The sequence below is a fragment of the Phyllobates terribilis genome, unplaced genomic scaffold, assembly GCF_046119375.1.
Source record: "Phyllobates terribilis strain yellow unplaced genomic scaffold, ASM4611937v1 Scaffold_3__8_contigs__length_932513732, whole genome shotgun sequence".
NCBI lineage: Eukaryota > Metazoa > Chordata > Amphibia > Anura > Dendrobatidae > Phyllobates > Phyllobates terribilis.
The window spans coordinates 390,843,191-390,860,701 of record NW_027362763.1 but is presented as its reverse complement, the minus strand read 5'-3'; the positions used below and the strand labels follow the sequence as shown (position 1 = coordinate 390,860,701).

The 17,511-nt window shown below is 40.1% G+C and overlaps 1 protein-coding gene across 6 annotated transcripts in view; it reads right to left on the bottom strand.

Moving 5' to 3' along the window:
* Positions 1-17,511, bottom strand: part of ADGRB3 (adhesion G protein-coupled receptor B3) — a 1,321,417-nt gene that overhangs the window by 176,627 nt on the left and 1,127,279 nt on the right. For all 6 annotated transcript variants that reach the window (XM_073675497.1, XM_073675498.1, XM_073675494.1 and 3 more), the window contains one exon: positions 9,343-9,445. In XM_073675497.1, the coding sequence (XP_073531598.1) occupies positions 9,343-9,445 (103 nt within the window). The remainder of the gene's footprint in view (positions 1-9,342; positions 9,446-17,511) is intronic.

Genomic DNA, 17,511 nt, shown 5'->3' with positions numbered 1-17,511 from the left:
AGTGTTGAGAGGAGAGAAAGAGGAAGAGGGAGAGGAAGAGGAAAAGGGAGAGACGGAGGGAAAGGAAGAGGGAGAGAGGGACGGAGAGAAGGAGAGGTAGAGAGAGGGAGATGGAGAGGGAGGGAGAGAAGAAGTAGAGAGAGGGAGGTGGAGAAGGAGGGAGAGAAGGAGAGGTAGAGAGAGGGAGATGGAGAGGGAGGGAGAGAAGGAGAGGTAGAGAGAGGGAGATGGAGAGGGAGGGAGAGAAGGAGAGGTAGAGAGAGGGAGATGGAGAGGGAGGGAGAGAAGGAGAGGTAGAGAGAGGGAGATGGAGAGGGAGGGAGAGAAGAAGTAGAGAGAGGGAGGTGGAGAGGGAGGGAGAGAAGGAGAGGTAGAGAAAGGGAGATGGAGAGGGAGGGAGAGAAGGAGAGGTAGAGTGAGGGAGACAGAGAGGGAGAGACAGAGAGATATTATAATGTACAGTATCTGTATGGTGTCAGTTCAGCATTGGCTTTACATGTTTTTATATCTATTAATGTATTTTGAAACATATATAAAAATAGCTCATGAACCTATTTTAGAAAATGTAAAGTACTATTATTTTTAGAGCTAATACTTATTCACAAATAAGTATGCAGATGTTGCACTTATATTTTAAAATAAAGGCATCATGCTTACATAAAACGTATATTCAATAGGAAAGTAGGGTGGTTTTTGTAATCTGTATCCATACAGACACATAGGTATATAAGATGTAGTGACAAATATTTTGCATATTTTCATTGTTTATTTCCATTTGTTTATTTTTTTTTAAGTTATTCCAAAGGTATACAGTCATGGCCAAAAGTTTTGAGAATGACACCAAAATTATATTTTCACATGATCTGCTGGCCTCTGGTTTTTATTAGTGTTTGTCTGATGTTTATATCACATACAGAAATATAATTGCAATCATATTATGAGTACCAATAGGTTATATTGACAGTTAGAATGAGTTAATGCAGCAAGTCAATATTTGCAGTGTTGCCCCTTCTTCTTCAAGACCTCTGTAATTCTCCCTGGCATGCTCTCAATCAACTTTTGGACCAAATCCTGACTGACAGCAGTCCATTCTTGCATAATCAATGCTTGCATTTTGCCAGAATTTGTTGGTTTTTGTTTGTCCACCCGTCTCTTGATGATTGACCACAAGTTCTCAATGGGATTAAGATCTGGGGAGTTTCCAGGCCATGGACCCAATATCTCTACGTTTTGTTCCATAAGCCATTTAGTTATCACCTTTGCTTTATGGCAAGGTGCTCCATCATGCTGGAAAAGGCATTGTTGGGCGCCAAACTGCTCTTGGACGGTTGGGAGAAGTTGCTCTTGGAGGACATTCTGGTACCATTCTTTATTCATGGCTGTGTTTTTAGGCAAGACTGTGAGTGAGCCGATTCCCTTGGCTGAGAAGCAACCCCACACATGAATGGTTTCAGGATGCTTTACAGTTGGCATGAGACAAGACTGGTGGTAGCGCTCACCTCTTCTTCTCCGAATAAGCTGTTTTCCAGATGTCCCAAACAATCGAAAAGGGGATTCATCAGAGAAAATGACTTTGCCCCAGTCCTCAGCAGCCCACTCCCTGTACCTTTTGCAGAATATCAGTCGGTCCCTGATGTTTTTTCTGAAGAGAAGTGGCTTCTTTGCTGCCCTCCTTGAAACCAGCCCTTGCTCAAAGAGTCTCCGCCTCACAGTGCGTGCAGAAGCACTCACACCAGCCTGCTGCCATTCCTGAGCAAGCTCGGCACTGCTGGTAGTCCGATCCCGCAGCTAAAAACAGTTTTAAGATACGGTCCTGGCGCTTGCTGGTCTTTCTTGGGCGCCCTGGAGCCTTTTTGACAACAGTGGAAGCTCTCTCCTTGAAGTTCTTGATGATGCGATAGATTGTTGACTGAGGTGCAATCTTTGCAGCTGCGATACTCTTCCCTGTTAGGCCATTTTTGTGCAGTGCAATGATGGCTGCACGTGTTTCTTTAGAGATAACCATGGTTAACTGAAGAGAAACAATGATACCAAGAACCAGCCTCCTTTTAAAGTGTCCAGTGATGTCATTCTTACTTAATCATGACTGATTGATCGCCAGCCCTGTCCTCATCAACACCCACACCTGTGTTAATGGATCAATCACTAAAACGATGTTAGCTGCTCCTTTTAAGGCAGGACTGTAATGATGTTGAAATGTGTTTTGGGGGTTAAAGTTCATTTTCTGGGCAAATATTGACTTTGCAAGCACAGTAATTGCTGTTAAGCTGATAACTCTTTGACATTCAGGAGTATATGCAAATTGCCATTACAAAAAATGAAGCAGTAAACTTTGGAAAAATTACTATTTGTCTCATTCTCAATACTTTTGGCCATGACTGTACATAACGGTAAGCTTGTAAGAACTATCATGTTATCCAGAAAGGATGAGCAAGCAATTCATGTATTTTTAATTAATGACCGAAATCAAAGTATTTTCCACAATGTATAGTCACAAACATTTAGACTGTATCAAAACACAAAGAAATGACTGTCACCGACCATGAATGAAAAAGGGGATGCAGCTCCAAACACACCAAAAAGAACAAGAAGAAGGAATACCAACATAATGAAATAGTTTAATACAAATACAAACAGTAAACCCGGACAATGACAATTTAAAACACTTAAAAATACCATACAAAAGGAAACGTAAACTTTGTGGCAAAGGTTGTAATAAACCACCTCAAGTAAATAGCCAATATCAGAAAGGGACAAGCCAAAAGATATCTTCAAAGTTTTTATCATTAAATGCAATAAATTTAGGACAGCTTCTCCCTAACAAATATAATACTATAAAACTTAAAGGAGTTGTCCACTACTTTCACATTGATGCCCCGGCTGATCTGCGGGGGTGCCGGGTGCGGGACCCCGGCAGATCATACATTGATGCATCAATGTGAAAGTAGTGAACAACTTCTTTAATCACTGAGCATAAAATGGCACGAAAAGGAGCATCAAAATATAGAACAAGATAAAATTATGTGCTCTAATACTAGGGGAATGCCAGCAAAGCAGAATAAGTAAATTCTTAGTAGGAGTTCTGAGATGTGGAAGGGGAGAAAGAGCCCACATGCATTGCTGTAAAAAAAGCTTCTTCAGGGAGCTCAAACCTCTGAGGAAGCGGATTTGTTTCCAGCGATACACTTGGGGATTTTTTATCCTCAAACCCCTGAGAAAGCTGATTTCCAGCGAAGCACATAGGAATTTTTCTTTCCTTCCACCTTTAAGGTGACCTGCTAAGTATTTGTTTACTTCTTTTCATGCCATTTTATGCTCCGTGTTTATATTTTACAGTGTTTTATTTTTTAGAGAGGTGCCTTCCCTCATTTATTGCACTTTATAATATAAATACTTTGCATATATGTACTTAGAACTTTTAGTTTGTCCGTTCTATTTGCTTGAAGTAGTTGTGTTGTGGCAGGTTTATTACAACCTTGTTTAGAATTTATGTTTCCCTTGTTTGGGATTTTTTTAATTGTCCATGGCTGGGTTTATTGTTTCTATTTATATTATTTCATTATAATAAACAGTATTTTGTATTCATGTTACATATTAACTGTTTATTCATTTACCTTTGTCCAAAAATTAAACCAATAAAATCCCATGGATTCTTTATATATTCTGCGCAAAAATCTGTAGATGTCCCCATATCTATATAAGATAAAAAAATAATAATATTTGGTGGCAGCCTATGTTATACCGTGCATTATGTGATATCTTCTCTTTGTGCCCTTCCCATGTGATGTACCATTATGCAGAACGCAAATTACCGTATATTGTAGAGCTACATAAATGATATGCTGTACTGCTACGGACATACACTAAGACTAATACAGTGACTAAGCAACAGTGCCACAAAATGCCAAGTTAATACCGCCATACAGGACACAAATAATACTAATATACAATGATGCATAAGTTTAATAAAAGTGCTAAATGTCTAAGTAATACTGATATACTATTAATATTAACATTTGTATCGATCAAAAGTGTCAAGTAACAGACCAGCTGTGGGTCCTTTTTCAGCAATATGGCTAATCAGCTCTGTGCAACTACCCCCTCCCCGATAAGGCTCGCCCTATAGGTGCTATAAAGTCTATAGTTGGCCCCTACTTGTAAGCAGTTATTGATCGTAAAGCAGCTTTATGTGGACTCAAAAATGTGTATGTGTATGTTATGTTATGAAATTCAGTGCCCCAATGGGATGAACAATAGTCACATTTAAATAGTGTATTTCAGATTTCACTGACTGTAGAAACTTACAGTAATTAGAGAATTTGTCACAGCACAGTAACTTTAAGTTTGTCTTTGCTGCAGTGAATCAGAGCATGATCACCAATTAAAGCATTGTTGTAACAGAAGTGAGCACATAGCAATGATTTGTGTTGTATGGGTCAGTTCACATATCAGAATGCTACATCTTACTCCAATGGTCAACTGAACAACACATTATACTTATTGTCCTGATCATTAAGGTTCTATTATTTCAACACTTAATTCAAGTATTATTGGTATACATTGACAACAGTTAAATATAATACACATTAAGCACATCACTAATGCCAGTAGTTAACGGAACATATTGCATTTCAGTGCCTATCGGATGGAAACCAAGTGCCAGCCAATGTTAAAATACATTAATCTAATGCACACATAAAAGAATATTCAAAAGCTCAATAATACAAAAAGCCCAAAATCCTTAACCCCAAAAATATTCCAAAATACCAACACTTAACTAAAGATGTAGGACATTATTTACTAAAAAACAGCCTTTTTAGTTGTTAACAACCAATCACAGTACAGCTTTGATTTTTCCAAAGTAGTTTAAAGAGTATTTGTGGTTTTAAATGTAGTGAATAAATCAATAGTTCACAAGAAATTAAGTAACTTTATAATATACCTTATCAGATAAATCTGCTACTTTCTTCCTCTGGACTGGTTATTCACTCTCAATTCATTGGTAAAAGCTGTAAAATCTGTATTCAGTAAAAGCACATTTTCCCATGACTGAAATAGGAGATGACAGTTGGTGCTTTTAAAACTCTATGGAGGAGGGAGGAGCTAGAGGAAGACACAGACATTCTGCTGCAGGTTCTCCTGAAACAAGTTAAATTTCTCTATAGAACTCATGAGCATCAACCGGTATCTACTATCTCAGTAATGGGAAAATCTGATTTCGCTGAAGACAGATTTTACCCATGGATTGTGAATTATGAGAATTAATTATGAGTCCTTGTGGAGAAAGAAGCAGATTTCTCTGCTAAGATATATCAGAACGTTTCTTATTTTCACATTTACTATTGATTTATGCAAAAGAAATAAAACAAAGGTCACTTTTAAGAAATTAACACTGCACTGAGATTGGTTACTACTGGCAACAAAGCAAATTTTTTTTTTAAATTTAATAAGCATTCTGCTGCAATTAAAATATCAATGAATAATGTAATAACCGTACTAGGACTAGTGATATTGATCTGATGATTATTCTTTTTCATGTCGATATTGCATTCTTGTACTGCAGTTATAACACCATGTGTTGCCAACATCCACATATACTTAATATATTAGTACCTCAAAGCTAAAGTATCATAAATAAAAACACTTAGTGGGGACCTCCCAATACTTAAAACTATAAAAGTTGATGTAATGCATAGTATTACCATATAATGAATCTGTCAGCAGGTTTTTGCTATGTAATCTGAGGACAGCATGAGGTAGAGGTTAAAACACTGAATTCAACGATGTGTCACTTATAAGGCTATGTGCTGTTATTTACTTAAAATGAATGTTTTATCACAGGACATTATCATTGCTGTGACTAGCTGCCGCATTCCAAGCCACCCGACCACGCCCACTCCTGTGATAAGCAGCTCGCTGTCTATGGACGATTTTTATACAGAACCTGGTGTGGGCGGGGTTAACTTTCTCAGCTCTGCTTCATACTGCATCTAAGTACTCTGATTGTGTCAGAATGGCTGCACCCAGTAGTCTAAGGGTATGTGCACACGATGCAGAAATGAAGCAGAAAATTTCTGCATCATTTCTGCATCTCCCTGGCAGAAAAAACGCATGCAGATTGTGCATGCGTTTTTCCTGCAGAATACATGCGGATCCACATGCAGATTCACATGCGTTTCCGCATGCAGATTGACAAGCGCTTTCCAGGCGATGTTAGCATCACCTGGAAAGTGCTTGATAACTAGGTCACACTATATAAATCCATGCAAACAGAATGGATTTATACAGTGTGACCCGAGAGAGTGTATATACTTACCTCCGATGGCCCGCGCTGTCCTGCTCACTCCGTTCTCCCGGCTGCCGGCAACTTTGAATTGAAAGACCTGCCGACGTCAGCGTCACGTGACCCGTCACATGACTCTGACGTCACCGCAGGTCCTACAACTCACTGCAAGTGCCGGGAACCAAGCGGGAGCGCTGCGCGGGCCGACAGAAGGTAAGAATACATTTATTTTTTATTTTATTCTTTTTTTAGCTTTTTTAATGGTACCTGGGTGTGGATGAGACTCTCCTCTCCTCCACACTCGGGTACCATCCGCACATTAGAACGCACCAATTACGCAAGTACAAATGCTGTCTTGCGGAATTGGCGCGTTCTAATGCAAGTCAATGGCGGCGAAATCGCCGCGTTTCCGCAAAATTAATTGACATGCTGCGGATTTTTGACCGCAGCGTTAACGCTGCGGAAAAATCCGCATCATGGGCACAGCACATGCGGATTTCCATTGGGGAACATTGCTGCCCTTCTACCATGCGTTTTTCATGCGTTTCCGCGGCGTTTACGCAACTGCAAAAACGCCGCGGAAACGCATGAAATACGCATCGTGTGAACACAGCCTAAGTGACACATCGTTGGAAGCAGGGTCTCTTTGCCTACATGATGCTGCTCTCAGATTAGGTAGTAAAAACCTGCTGACAGAGTGCCTTTAAGTAGTTTTTATTGTCATTTTAAAATAAATATATATTGTCCAAAAAAAATTAATGTGCAACATGATTATCATTATAATCTCTCACTTTGGTCCATTTTCCATAAATACAATAATAATTATCATCATTTAGCTTATTGATTCCATATAAAAATCGAATTTCAATGTAAAATATCCGTGCACATGAGGTTTTCATACTTAGTAACCAAAGCCTCTTTTCCCACAGGCTACAGAGATAGTAACTCATTTGCTGTGTAAGTGTTGTGAAGTATACATAAATATAATATATGAAGTTATGGCTCCATGATATCAAATCATTATGTCAACTCCATTTTACCACATTGTGGATGATAAATGAAAACATTTCCTGGAAATGGAGTTTGAGTTTCACTGACAGAATAGATGACTTGCATTAATTTATTTTGTGTGACCAGTCGAAATTATTGCATGGTATAAAATAGTGCAGTAAATGTGGACATTTAAGTGAATTCGGTCATTACAACCTCTACAAGACCTGAAGCTATTTCACATATTTCACATATTTATCAAGAGAACTGATACACATACAAGCACTTCCGATCCTAAAAAAAGTCTCTGCATTTATTTCATTTATATAGTATACCAAATGGAAGACTCCAGGCAAAGGTTATAGATATATCTCGTGTCATGTCTAGTGCCTGACCAGGGGGCTGGTTCATGACCTGAGGATTCAATGACCACCTCCTGAAGCCATGCACTATGCATAAGGCTATATTCACACATCAGTCTTAATGATCAGTATTTCATCAGTATTTTTATGCCAAAACAAGGAACGTCTCCAAAACACAGAACAGGTGTCAATCTTTCAATTATACTTTTTCTCTGTCAGTTTAATTCCTGGTATTAGCATACAAGCATTCATGCAAAATACTGACCAAATAGTGATGTGTGAATAAGCCCTAACACAGCGTTTTGGCTTCGCCTGCAGAGTTCCTTCCAAATATACTATATCAGCTATGCACATAAAATGTCATTTTCATCCCCATCATTTTACAGTGAATGCCTAGATATCTACATATCTCGTTGAGCAAGCATTTCTTGCCATGATCATGGACGACATCATGCATCACAGACCGTTCTAAATTGCAGTTCTTCTGGGTGCTACCAAGAATCATCTAGAACAGATGCAGCTCTAACAGCTTTGCGTAGACTCAGTATTGCAATGCATTCTGGGAGTTTCCATTCGATTACTGTATAGCATATGGCATAATAACTAGAGAGCCCAGGGAGCAAATCAACAAACCAGGCTCTACACTGTCAAAAGACCAGCAATCAATTACCTATCATTTCTTGAACATTTGTCAAGGTAGAATAACACATAACCGTATCAAAATAAAATGAAAATTGTATTTGGTACTTATAAAATATGTTTCAATGTATGGAAAGTTGAGAATACAGAACCATTAACAGACAAATTTTACAGCATAAAAAGCAATCTGAGTAGAAGTTTGTCAAGTTTTGTTGGCTAAAAATTCTTATTTTTTAACATAATAAAATGTAAGTTCTTCATTATACAAGAAAGGACACCAATATATGCTGCATTATCCTATAGCACATGTCGGGCAAACCTATCTACCAAAACACAAATATACCCAATTTATGAATCAGACCTCATTTATTAAAACTGTCTAAAAAACTGTCCTGATACCCAGAGTAATTAATCGCAGTTCTGGCTTAATTTCATCAATTGCTCTGGGAATAGAAAAAACACATTCTCTCTTTGGTTCCTATTGGCAACAAAGCCATATTTTCTTAGCTGATAAATGAGGCCCAGTGGGTTATTCCATAAGCTTAAAACCACATATTAAATGATCAAGAACATAATAAAGTGAACCTGACAGCTGATAAATGTTGCCCGTTACATACTGTATCAGATACTGGCTGTGTGATCTCAGCCAGGTATGTTTGACTCTGAAACACTGCGGCGTTTCAGAGAAAACACACTATAAAAGCCACTGGGGACCAAGCCACATGGATGAGTAGTTGAACAGGAGGATCCCTGGTGGCATGTCCCCGCCTGCTGCCAATGACTGACAGGTCTCTCCCTATACATGCATGCAGCGAGCAGAGAGAAGCCGTAGAGGAATCTCCTCTTTGAGAAGTTTCAGTCCCCATAAAATGTGTTTTTCTCTGAAACACCGCAGCGTTTTATAATCTAACATACTTGGCTGAGATCATACAGGTAATGTCTGATTCATGCTACCTGTAGATCAGGCAGCTTTTATCAGATGTCAGCTTCTCTTTAAACAAAACTTTCATGTAATTGCAAAAAAATGAAATCATTATTTTAAAACTGAATGTAAAATAGTTGACTTACCTTATTTTGTACTTGTGTTTGGCCCACCAGAATGAGGATGTTAGATGAGATGATGGACAGACAGAAGTTTATCAGAATGATTGACCTCTCAGATTTGATGTATCTGTTTAAATAAGAGTAAAAGTGACCACCTTAGTAGTCCATTTTTGAAACTGATATATGAGCAGAAATATTTAAAGGACTTTTACGGTTCCATATGGATAACCCCTGTCCCCAGGCTGCAGTTTATTTTAATAAAACCAAACTGCGATTTACCCACCATTCCCTGGTCCAGCTCTGAGTGTCTTCCACCACTCCATTGTCTGACAGCGCATCAACAGCATGCAGCCAATAGATGAGCTCAGCAGCACTGAGCGGCTCGCGCTGTCACTTGGGCTGACCCGCTGTGCTCAGTTATTGACGGCAGTGCTCTTGATGTGAAATCAGTGCTGCAGACAGTAACAGACACTGAGAGAAGCAGAGGAGACTCAGCCCTTGACCCGGGGAGGGTAATAAAGTATAGTGTCTTTTTCACATCGGAAGACATCAAGAAAATATCAATCCAATCCTTGTTCTCCAATAATCCAGCAAAAAACACCATCCCATTAAAGACCTATCTATTTTAGTACAGAATATACTAGTATTTTTCATGTTCCAGTCCTATTCCTCCTAGAAATTCATGAATAAGTTGACAGCTAAGTGTTTACAGTTGGGTAAGGGGTGTCTTTATGTAGAGTGATGCTATCTAATCAGTGCGGATAGAGCCAGAGTGTGTACAAACACATCTGTCTGGTAACACCCCTAAATGCCTAAGAGGAACAATAGAGGAATGGCACAGTGCACATATTTAAGGAAAGATGCCCCAGATTAGTTAGTTTAGGTGGAATGCAAGCATTTACTAAAAGATACCGTACCTGTCTGATTAGATCCTCTTTAAGTCTATCAATCCATCAGCAATCAAACACCACGAAAATCATCATCTCAGATCCGTATGTGCGGTAATCAGTAGGCTGCCTTACATACTGGGCTGCTGCACACCGGTTGCACGTATTACAGATGTAGCAGTTGGTAACAATGTCATCAAAACACTTTCCGCAGTATCATGGAGCGTCTACACAGATGGCATAGTGCCACCGCTCATTCATTCAATCACACACTAAACAAATGTTTGTACTGCTCCGAGCACACATTTGATTTTAGCTACATCTGTATGTCCAACACTGGTTTAGGTTCTTCCCATGTGCCATGTGCATTTACACTGGTCAATAATCGAGAGCCTTCCTAGGAATGCCTGTTTCTTAATTATTGACCTAAATAGGCCACCAATCACCTGACAAATGAGCAGAACACTTACTCGACGGCTTGCATAAAAATCATCGTTCTCGGCAGCAAATCGTCCTTTTTAAACAAGACATGTGCTGATGATAATATCATGTTCTATAGCCACACAACAACCATAATAATAATCGTTTAAGGCAGTCTAGAGACCCACCGTCTATCGGCATCGTTAATCGTTTAACGGCTCGGGTCAGCCTAACAATAAGACTATACTTCCATGGATGCCATCTATTAGATCAAACTCGGTGAGCTAGAAAGGAATAGTGGGACACTATGGATGCTAATGGCATTGGCTATAGTACCTTAAGGCTAAGTGCCCACGATGCAGAAATGCTGCAGATTTTTTCTGCATCTCCCTGGCAGGAAAAACGCATGCGGATTTTACATGCATTTTTCCCGCCAGGTAGAAGCGTTTGTCAAGCGTTTTTGCATGTATTTCTGCATGCAGGATATCAAGCGATTTTAGCATCACTTGGAAAAGTGCTTGACAACTTGGTCACTATATAAATCCATGCAACCGACATGGATTTATATAGTGTGACCAAGTTAATAGTTAAAAAAAGAATAAAAATGGTAAAAAATAAACATTATACTATTCTTTTGATGGCCCGCGGTCTTCTCCCCGGTGCGTCCGGTCTCTCGTACGGCTAGCGGTGGTGTAAAAGGACCTTCCATGACGTCATTTAGTCATGTGACATGTCACGCGACCGCGGACGTCATTGGTCGCGTGACCTGTCACATGACTAAATGACGTCATAGAAGGTCCTTTTATACCATTGTGAGCCACCGGGGAGCCAGGACGCACCACAGAGGAGACCGGGGACATCGGAAGGTGAGTATAATGTTTATTTTTTATTTTAAATTCTTTTTTTAACAGGTACTACGGTACCCGGGTCTGGAGGAGAGTCTCCTCTTCTCCAGACACGGGTACCATCTGCACATTGAATCGCTTAATATCCGCATGTGCACATGTAGTCAAGCGGATATTAAGTGATTCAATGCAAGTCAATGGCGGCAATTACGCTGGGTGTCCGCAAAATTAATGGACATGATGTGGATTTTTCCGCAATGATAATCCGCAGCGGAAATTTCCGCAGCATGTGCACAGCACATGCGGATTATCATTGGGGACCATGGGGCAATTTTTAAGCGTTTTCGCTGCGGAAATTCCGCAGTGGGCACGCAGCCTAACCAACCGTCGTTATAATTTTCATTTTATTATACAACAAATAAGACATGTGAAAAGAAGAAACTTTGTAATAAATCTTATCAAAGAAATCCGCTTATTTCTCCTCCTGGACTAATCGTTCATTCTCAAAATTCTGAATTCATGGCTAAAAGTTGTATTTAGTGAAGATGGATTTTTACATTACTGAGATAGGAGATGGCAGTCGCTGCCCATAAGAGTGTAGACGGGAGGAGGAGCTCAGCCTCTAACCCCTCCCTTCTCCTTACCCTCCCTCTTCCAGCTACATGGAATCTCATGAGCAGCAACTGTCATTTCCTATTTCATCAATATAAAAATCTGTCTTCACTGAATACAGATTTTACCAAGAAATTGAGAATTTTGAGACTGAAGGATCAGTCCTGGCAGAGAAAGAAGCAGATTTCTCTGATAAAATATATTACAAACTTTCTTATTTTCACGTGTGCTATTGATTTATGAAATAAAAAGTAAAATGATGGTTACGCTTTAAGATTAGTAGGAGATAAGTAGAGAAACATAATACAGTGTTCAAAGATGAATGGTCACTAAATAATCATACTTTTATGAGTGTGTATTTTAACTAGACAGTTATTATCATTTGTACACATTTAGTATTAGGGCTTTGATATTCTAAAGAAATGTTGGCAAACAATCTATAACAAAGAAATGCTAATATGATTTTTAAACATCCATTATTAACAGAAAACACATATTAATGTGAACATTTCCAAAGCTGAGCAATAATACATGAGGTCCTAACTGTCAGCTCATATCAAACCTCATCCCCAAAATCTGGCACCGCTCGCTTTACAGATAATGGTGAATAAAACATAAGTCAGCTCGGAGCAGTCATTTGATTTTAGCCCAAATAATAACACTACCTGTTTCACAGGATAATTGGATGTCGTTTGGTACTTCATAAGAAAATCTGCATCCCAATGAAAAAATGTAAATGAAGCCAATCTAAATGCCAACGTATAAATTATTCTCATTAATTTCAATGCCAATATCGCCCAAATTTGTTTTCATTTTTAGCCTCTAAACAATAAACCAACGTTGCATAACTAAATAAAATCATAAAGAAATGTTCATTTTTCATTTTTTTTCTACAATAAACCATATAATCATGTCTTCAAAAGGTTATTCTATATACTTGGCTCCAGCGCTGATGATACATGAAAATTCTAATACATTGCCATAGCAACATGCATTTATTTATGTGCATCACTTTAATATTATGCAGTGTCATATTTTACATTTTTAGTAATGGGCTTCTCTAATCTCAGCTAAATTTTCATTTATAAACCAGGTGAAAGAGACTAGATAGCTATAGAAGAAGTAGAAAAGTCTATACCGTTAGTAGCTTAGAGGACCATGTATACAACTTAGAGAACCATGGACACAACTTAGAGGGCGATGGACACAACTTAGAGGACCATGGACACAACTTAGAGGACCATGGACACAACTTAGAGGACCATGGACACAACTTAAGAGAACCATGTACACAACTTAGAGAACCATGGATACAACTTAAGAGAACCATGTACACAACTTAGAGAACCATGGATACAACTTAGAGGACCAAGGACACAAATTAGAGGACCATGGACACAACTTAGAGGACCTTGGATACAACTTAGAGGACCATGGACACAACTTAGAGGACCATGGATACAACATAGAGGACCTTGGATACAATTTAAGACCATGGACACAACTTAGAGGACCATGGACACAACTTAGAGAACCATGTACACAACTTAGAGGACAATGGACACAACTTAGAGGACAATGGACACAACTTAGAGGACCAAGGACACAAATTAGAGGACCATGGACACAACTTAGAGGACAATGGACACAAATTAGAGGACCATGGACACAACTTAGAGGACCTTGGATACAATTTAAGACAATGAACACAACTTAGAGGACCATGGACACAACTTAGAGAACCATGTACACAACTTAGAGGACCATGGATACAACTTAGAGGACCATGGATACAACTTATAGGACCATGGACACAACTTAGAGGACCTTGTACACAACTTAGAGGACCATGGACACAACTTAGAGGACCATGGACACAACTTAGAGGACCATGGACACAACTTAGAGGACAATGGACACAACTTAGAGGACCATGGATACAACATAGAGGACCTTGGATACAATTTAAGACCATGTACACAACTTAGAGGACAATGGACACAACTTAGAGGACCATGGATACAACTTAGAGGACCAAGGACACAAATTAGAGGACCATGGACACAACTTAGAGGACATTGGATACAACTTAGAGGACCATGGAAACAACTTAGAGGACAATGGACACAACTTAGAGGACCATGGATACAAAATAGAGGACCTTGGATGCAATTTAAGACCATGGACACAACTTAGAGGACCATGGATACAACTTATAGGACCATGGACACAACTTAGAGGACCTTGTACACAACTTATAGGACCATGGACACAACTTAGAGGACCTTGTACACAACTTAGAGGACAATGGATACAACTTAGAGGACCTTGGATACAACTCAGAGGACCATGGACACAACTTAGAGGACCTTGGATACAACTTAGAGGACCATGGACACAACTTAGAGAACCATGTACACAACTTAGAGGACCATGGATACAACTTATAGGACCATGGACACAACTTAGAGGACCTTGTACACAACTTATAGGACCATGGACACAACTTAGAGGACAATGGATACAACTTAGAGGACCTTGGATACAACTCAGAGGACCATGGACACAACTTAGAGGACCTTGGATACAACTTAGAGGACCATAGACACAACTTAGAGAACCATGTACACAACTTAGAGGACCATGGATGCAACTCAGGGGACCATGGACACAAATTAGAAGACCATGGACACAACTTAGAGGACCATGGATACAACTTAGAGGAACATGGACACAACTTAGAGGACCATATACACAACTTAGAGGACAATGGATACAACTTAGAGGACCTTGGATACAATTTAGAGGACCATGGACACAACTTAGAGGACCATGGACACAACTTAGAGAACCATGTACACAACTTAGAGGACCATGGATACAACTTAGAGGACCATGGACACAAATTAGAGGACCATGGATACAACTTAGAGGACCATGGACACAACTTAGAGGACCATGTACACAACTTAGAGGACCATGGACACAACTTAGAGGACCATGACCTTTTCCTATGTGCTCCACTTGGCCCAATGGACATCAAAGAGGGAGGTCTCTAGATGACATCCCCACAGTTAATGGAGGAAGTACCAACAAAAAGAAGCTTTAATTCCAGACAATCCCGCCCTTCCATATACCACCAATTTATTTACTCACTTATGGCCATTGACTTGAATAATAAGCATGTAATACTACATTCCTCCAACAGCAGCTGCTACGGGGGAAAGATAATGTTGGATTTCAAAAGTTGAGCTCTCAGCCATTTAAACAAAGATCTCTCATGATGAGGCCACAAGTCTAATCTATTGGGATTCATTATTGGGATTACCATGTCCCATTCAATTAATTTCTTTACTTTTATGTTGCAGTAGAAAGCATTACATAGAAGGAGCTTAGGTAAACTCTTAGATGTGCGTCACCTTACAAAGTTTGCTTTTGATGAGAAAGGACTAGGACATGATAATTCACATCAATAACATTTACTGCTGTTCAAAATATGTCCTTTTCCTGAAATTAGGCATCCATGTTTTGTGGAATATTCAGCTATGCATATATTGTTTAACTGTATTAACCCTCCGTCAGGGGCAACTGATCTGACAGGCGCAGCTCACTTAGTTTCATTTCTCTATTTTCAGTGGTTTGTCTGGGAAACACCCTCCTCCCAGTACCTTCCTAACTTTAAAGGCTGTGAGATACCTGAGAAGCCATTTATTACATTCCTATTAAGGTAACTGATCACTTTTAGAGCATTGAAATTTTAAAAAAAGGAAAATATAGCCAATTTTCTAGCCTGTGCCTGACAGGCGCAATGCCCCTAAACTCGTTATGAAACATATTGCCCCTGAAGGAGGGTTAAAGGGGTATTCCCATCTCCAAGATCCTATCATAATATGTAACATAGTAACGTAGGTTGTCCTAGATGGTGCTAGGTCTTTATTCAACCTCCCTCCCCCAATTGTACTCCCTACACTAACACTACACTAATTTACTAATGAACTGGGATTAGGCAGTAGGTGTAGTAATAATAATAATATTAGTAAATATTTCCAATTAGAAATGTAGTATAGTTTTTATGATTCGCTATGTCTCTTTCCTCATGTGCAGGGCATTGAAGAAGCTATCAATGGTTACGACCACCAGGGGCGTCGCTAGACACTTAGATCCAAGGCCCCCCGGCCCCAGATCATGAGTGCACTGCTTGAATCTTCTGCTCACTGTTTTTAATTGAATAAACTTTATTATCCTTGCAGGCACGAACACAGGGTTTGCCTGACACAGTCCTACATGGTGCGGCTGTGTGATTACCTTGTAGCTTCTCCCCACTCCTCCTCTTTGGCGCCAGCTATGGCAGAGGATTTATCCATTCATGTGCACAGTGACTACATAGCATCAACGAGGATGTGAGGGACAAGGGGCGGGGCTTGCAGCAGTAGCAAAAGGAGATTGGAGGGGCCAAGTCTGTGGGGGACAAGAAGTCAGCCAACCATGAGGAGAGGGGAGAGGAGTGCAGCACTTTCCCATTGGCAGCCAGCCATGAGCAGAGGGGAGAGGAGTGCAGCCCTTTCCCATTGGCAGCCAGCCATGAGGAGAGGGGAGAGGAGTGCAGCCCTTTCCCATCTGCAGCCAGCCATGAGCAGAGGGGGGAGGAGTGCAGCCCTTTCCCATCGGCAGCCAGCCATGAGGAGAGGGGAGAGGAGTGCAGCCCTTTCCCATCTGCAGCCAGCCATGAGGAGAGGGGAGAGGAGTGCAGTCCTTTCCCATCTGCAGCCAGCCATGAGGAGAGGGGAGAGGAGTGCAGTCCTTTCCCATCTGCAGCCAGCCATGAGGAGAGGGGAGAGGAGTGAGGCCCTTTCCCATCTGCCATCTTCCCATAGTCCCCCTATGTGTATGATGTTCCCCTGTGTGTATGTTGTCCCTCTGTGTGTATGATGTTCCCCTGTGTGTATGATGTTCCCCTGTGTGTATGATTTCCCCCTGTGTGTATGATTTCCCCCTGTGTGTATGATTTCCCCCTGTGTGTATGGTGTCCGGTGACGCTCATCTACCCTGTGTGTAGGTAAACATGTGCATTTGTTCAAAAATCACATTGAGCTGTTTGTAGCATAGTTAGTACATCGGCCACTACAGTCACATAGCACTTACCAATCAGTATATACACTACAAAATAGGGATGTAAGTGCAGTCAGTTATGTGGTTTCTCCTTCCTAACAAACTCAAATAGGTAGCCAGCTGTCAATCACCATGATGTTGGCAGTGACATCAAGACCCCTTGACAAAGCTACATGCGAAATGTGCGTCGGATGCTTTTCTTCATGGTCTTGTGAGATTTGTTACTTTTCCCTTATTGACACAGTGCATTTTTCTTCACTCCATACTTATTGAATTATACTACATTATCCTGTGGTAATTGATTTTTTTTAATTACTATT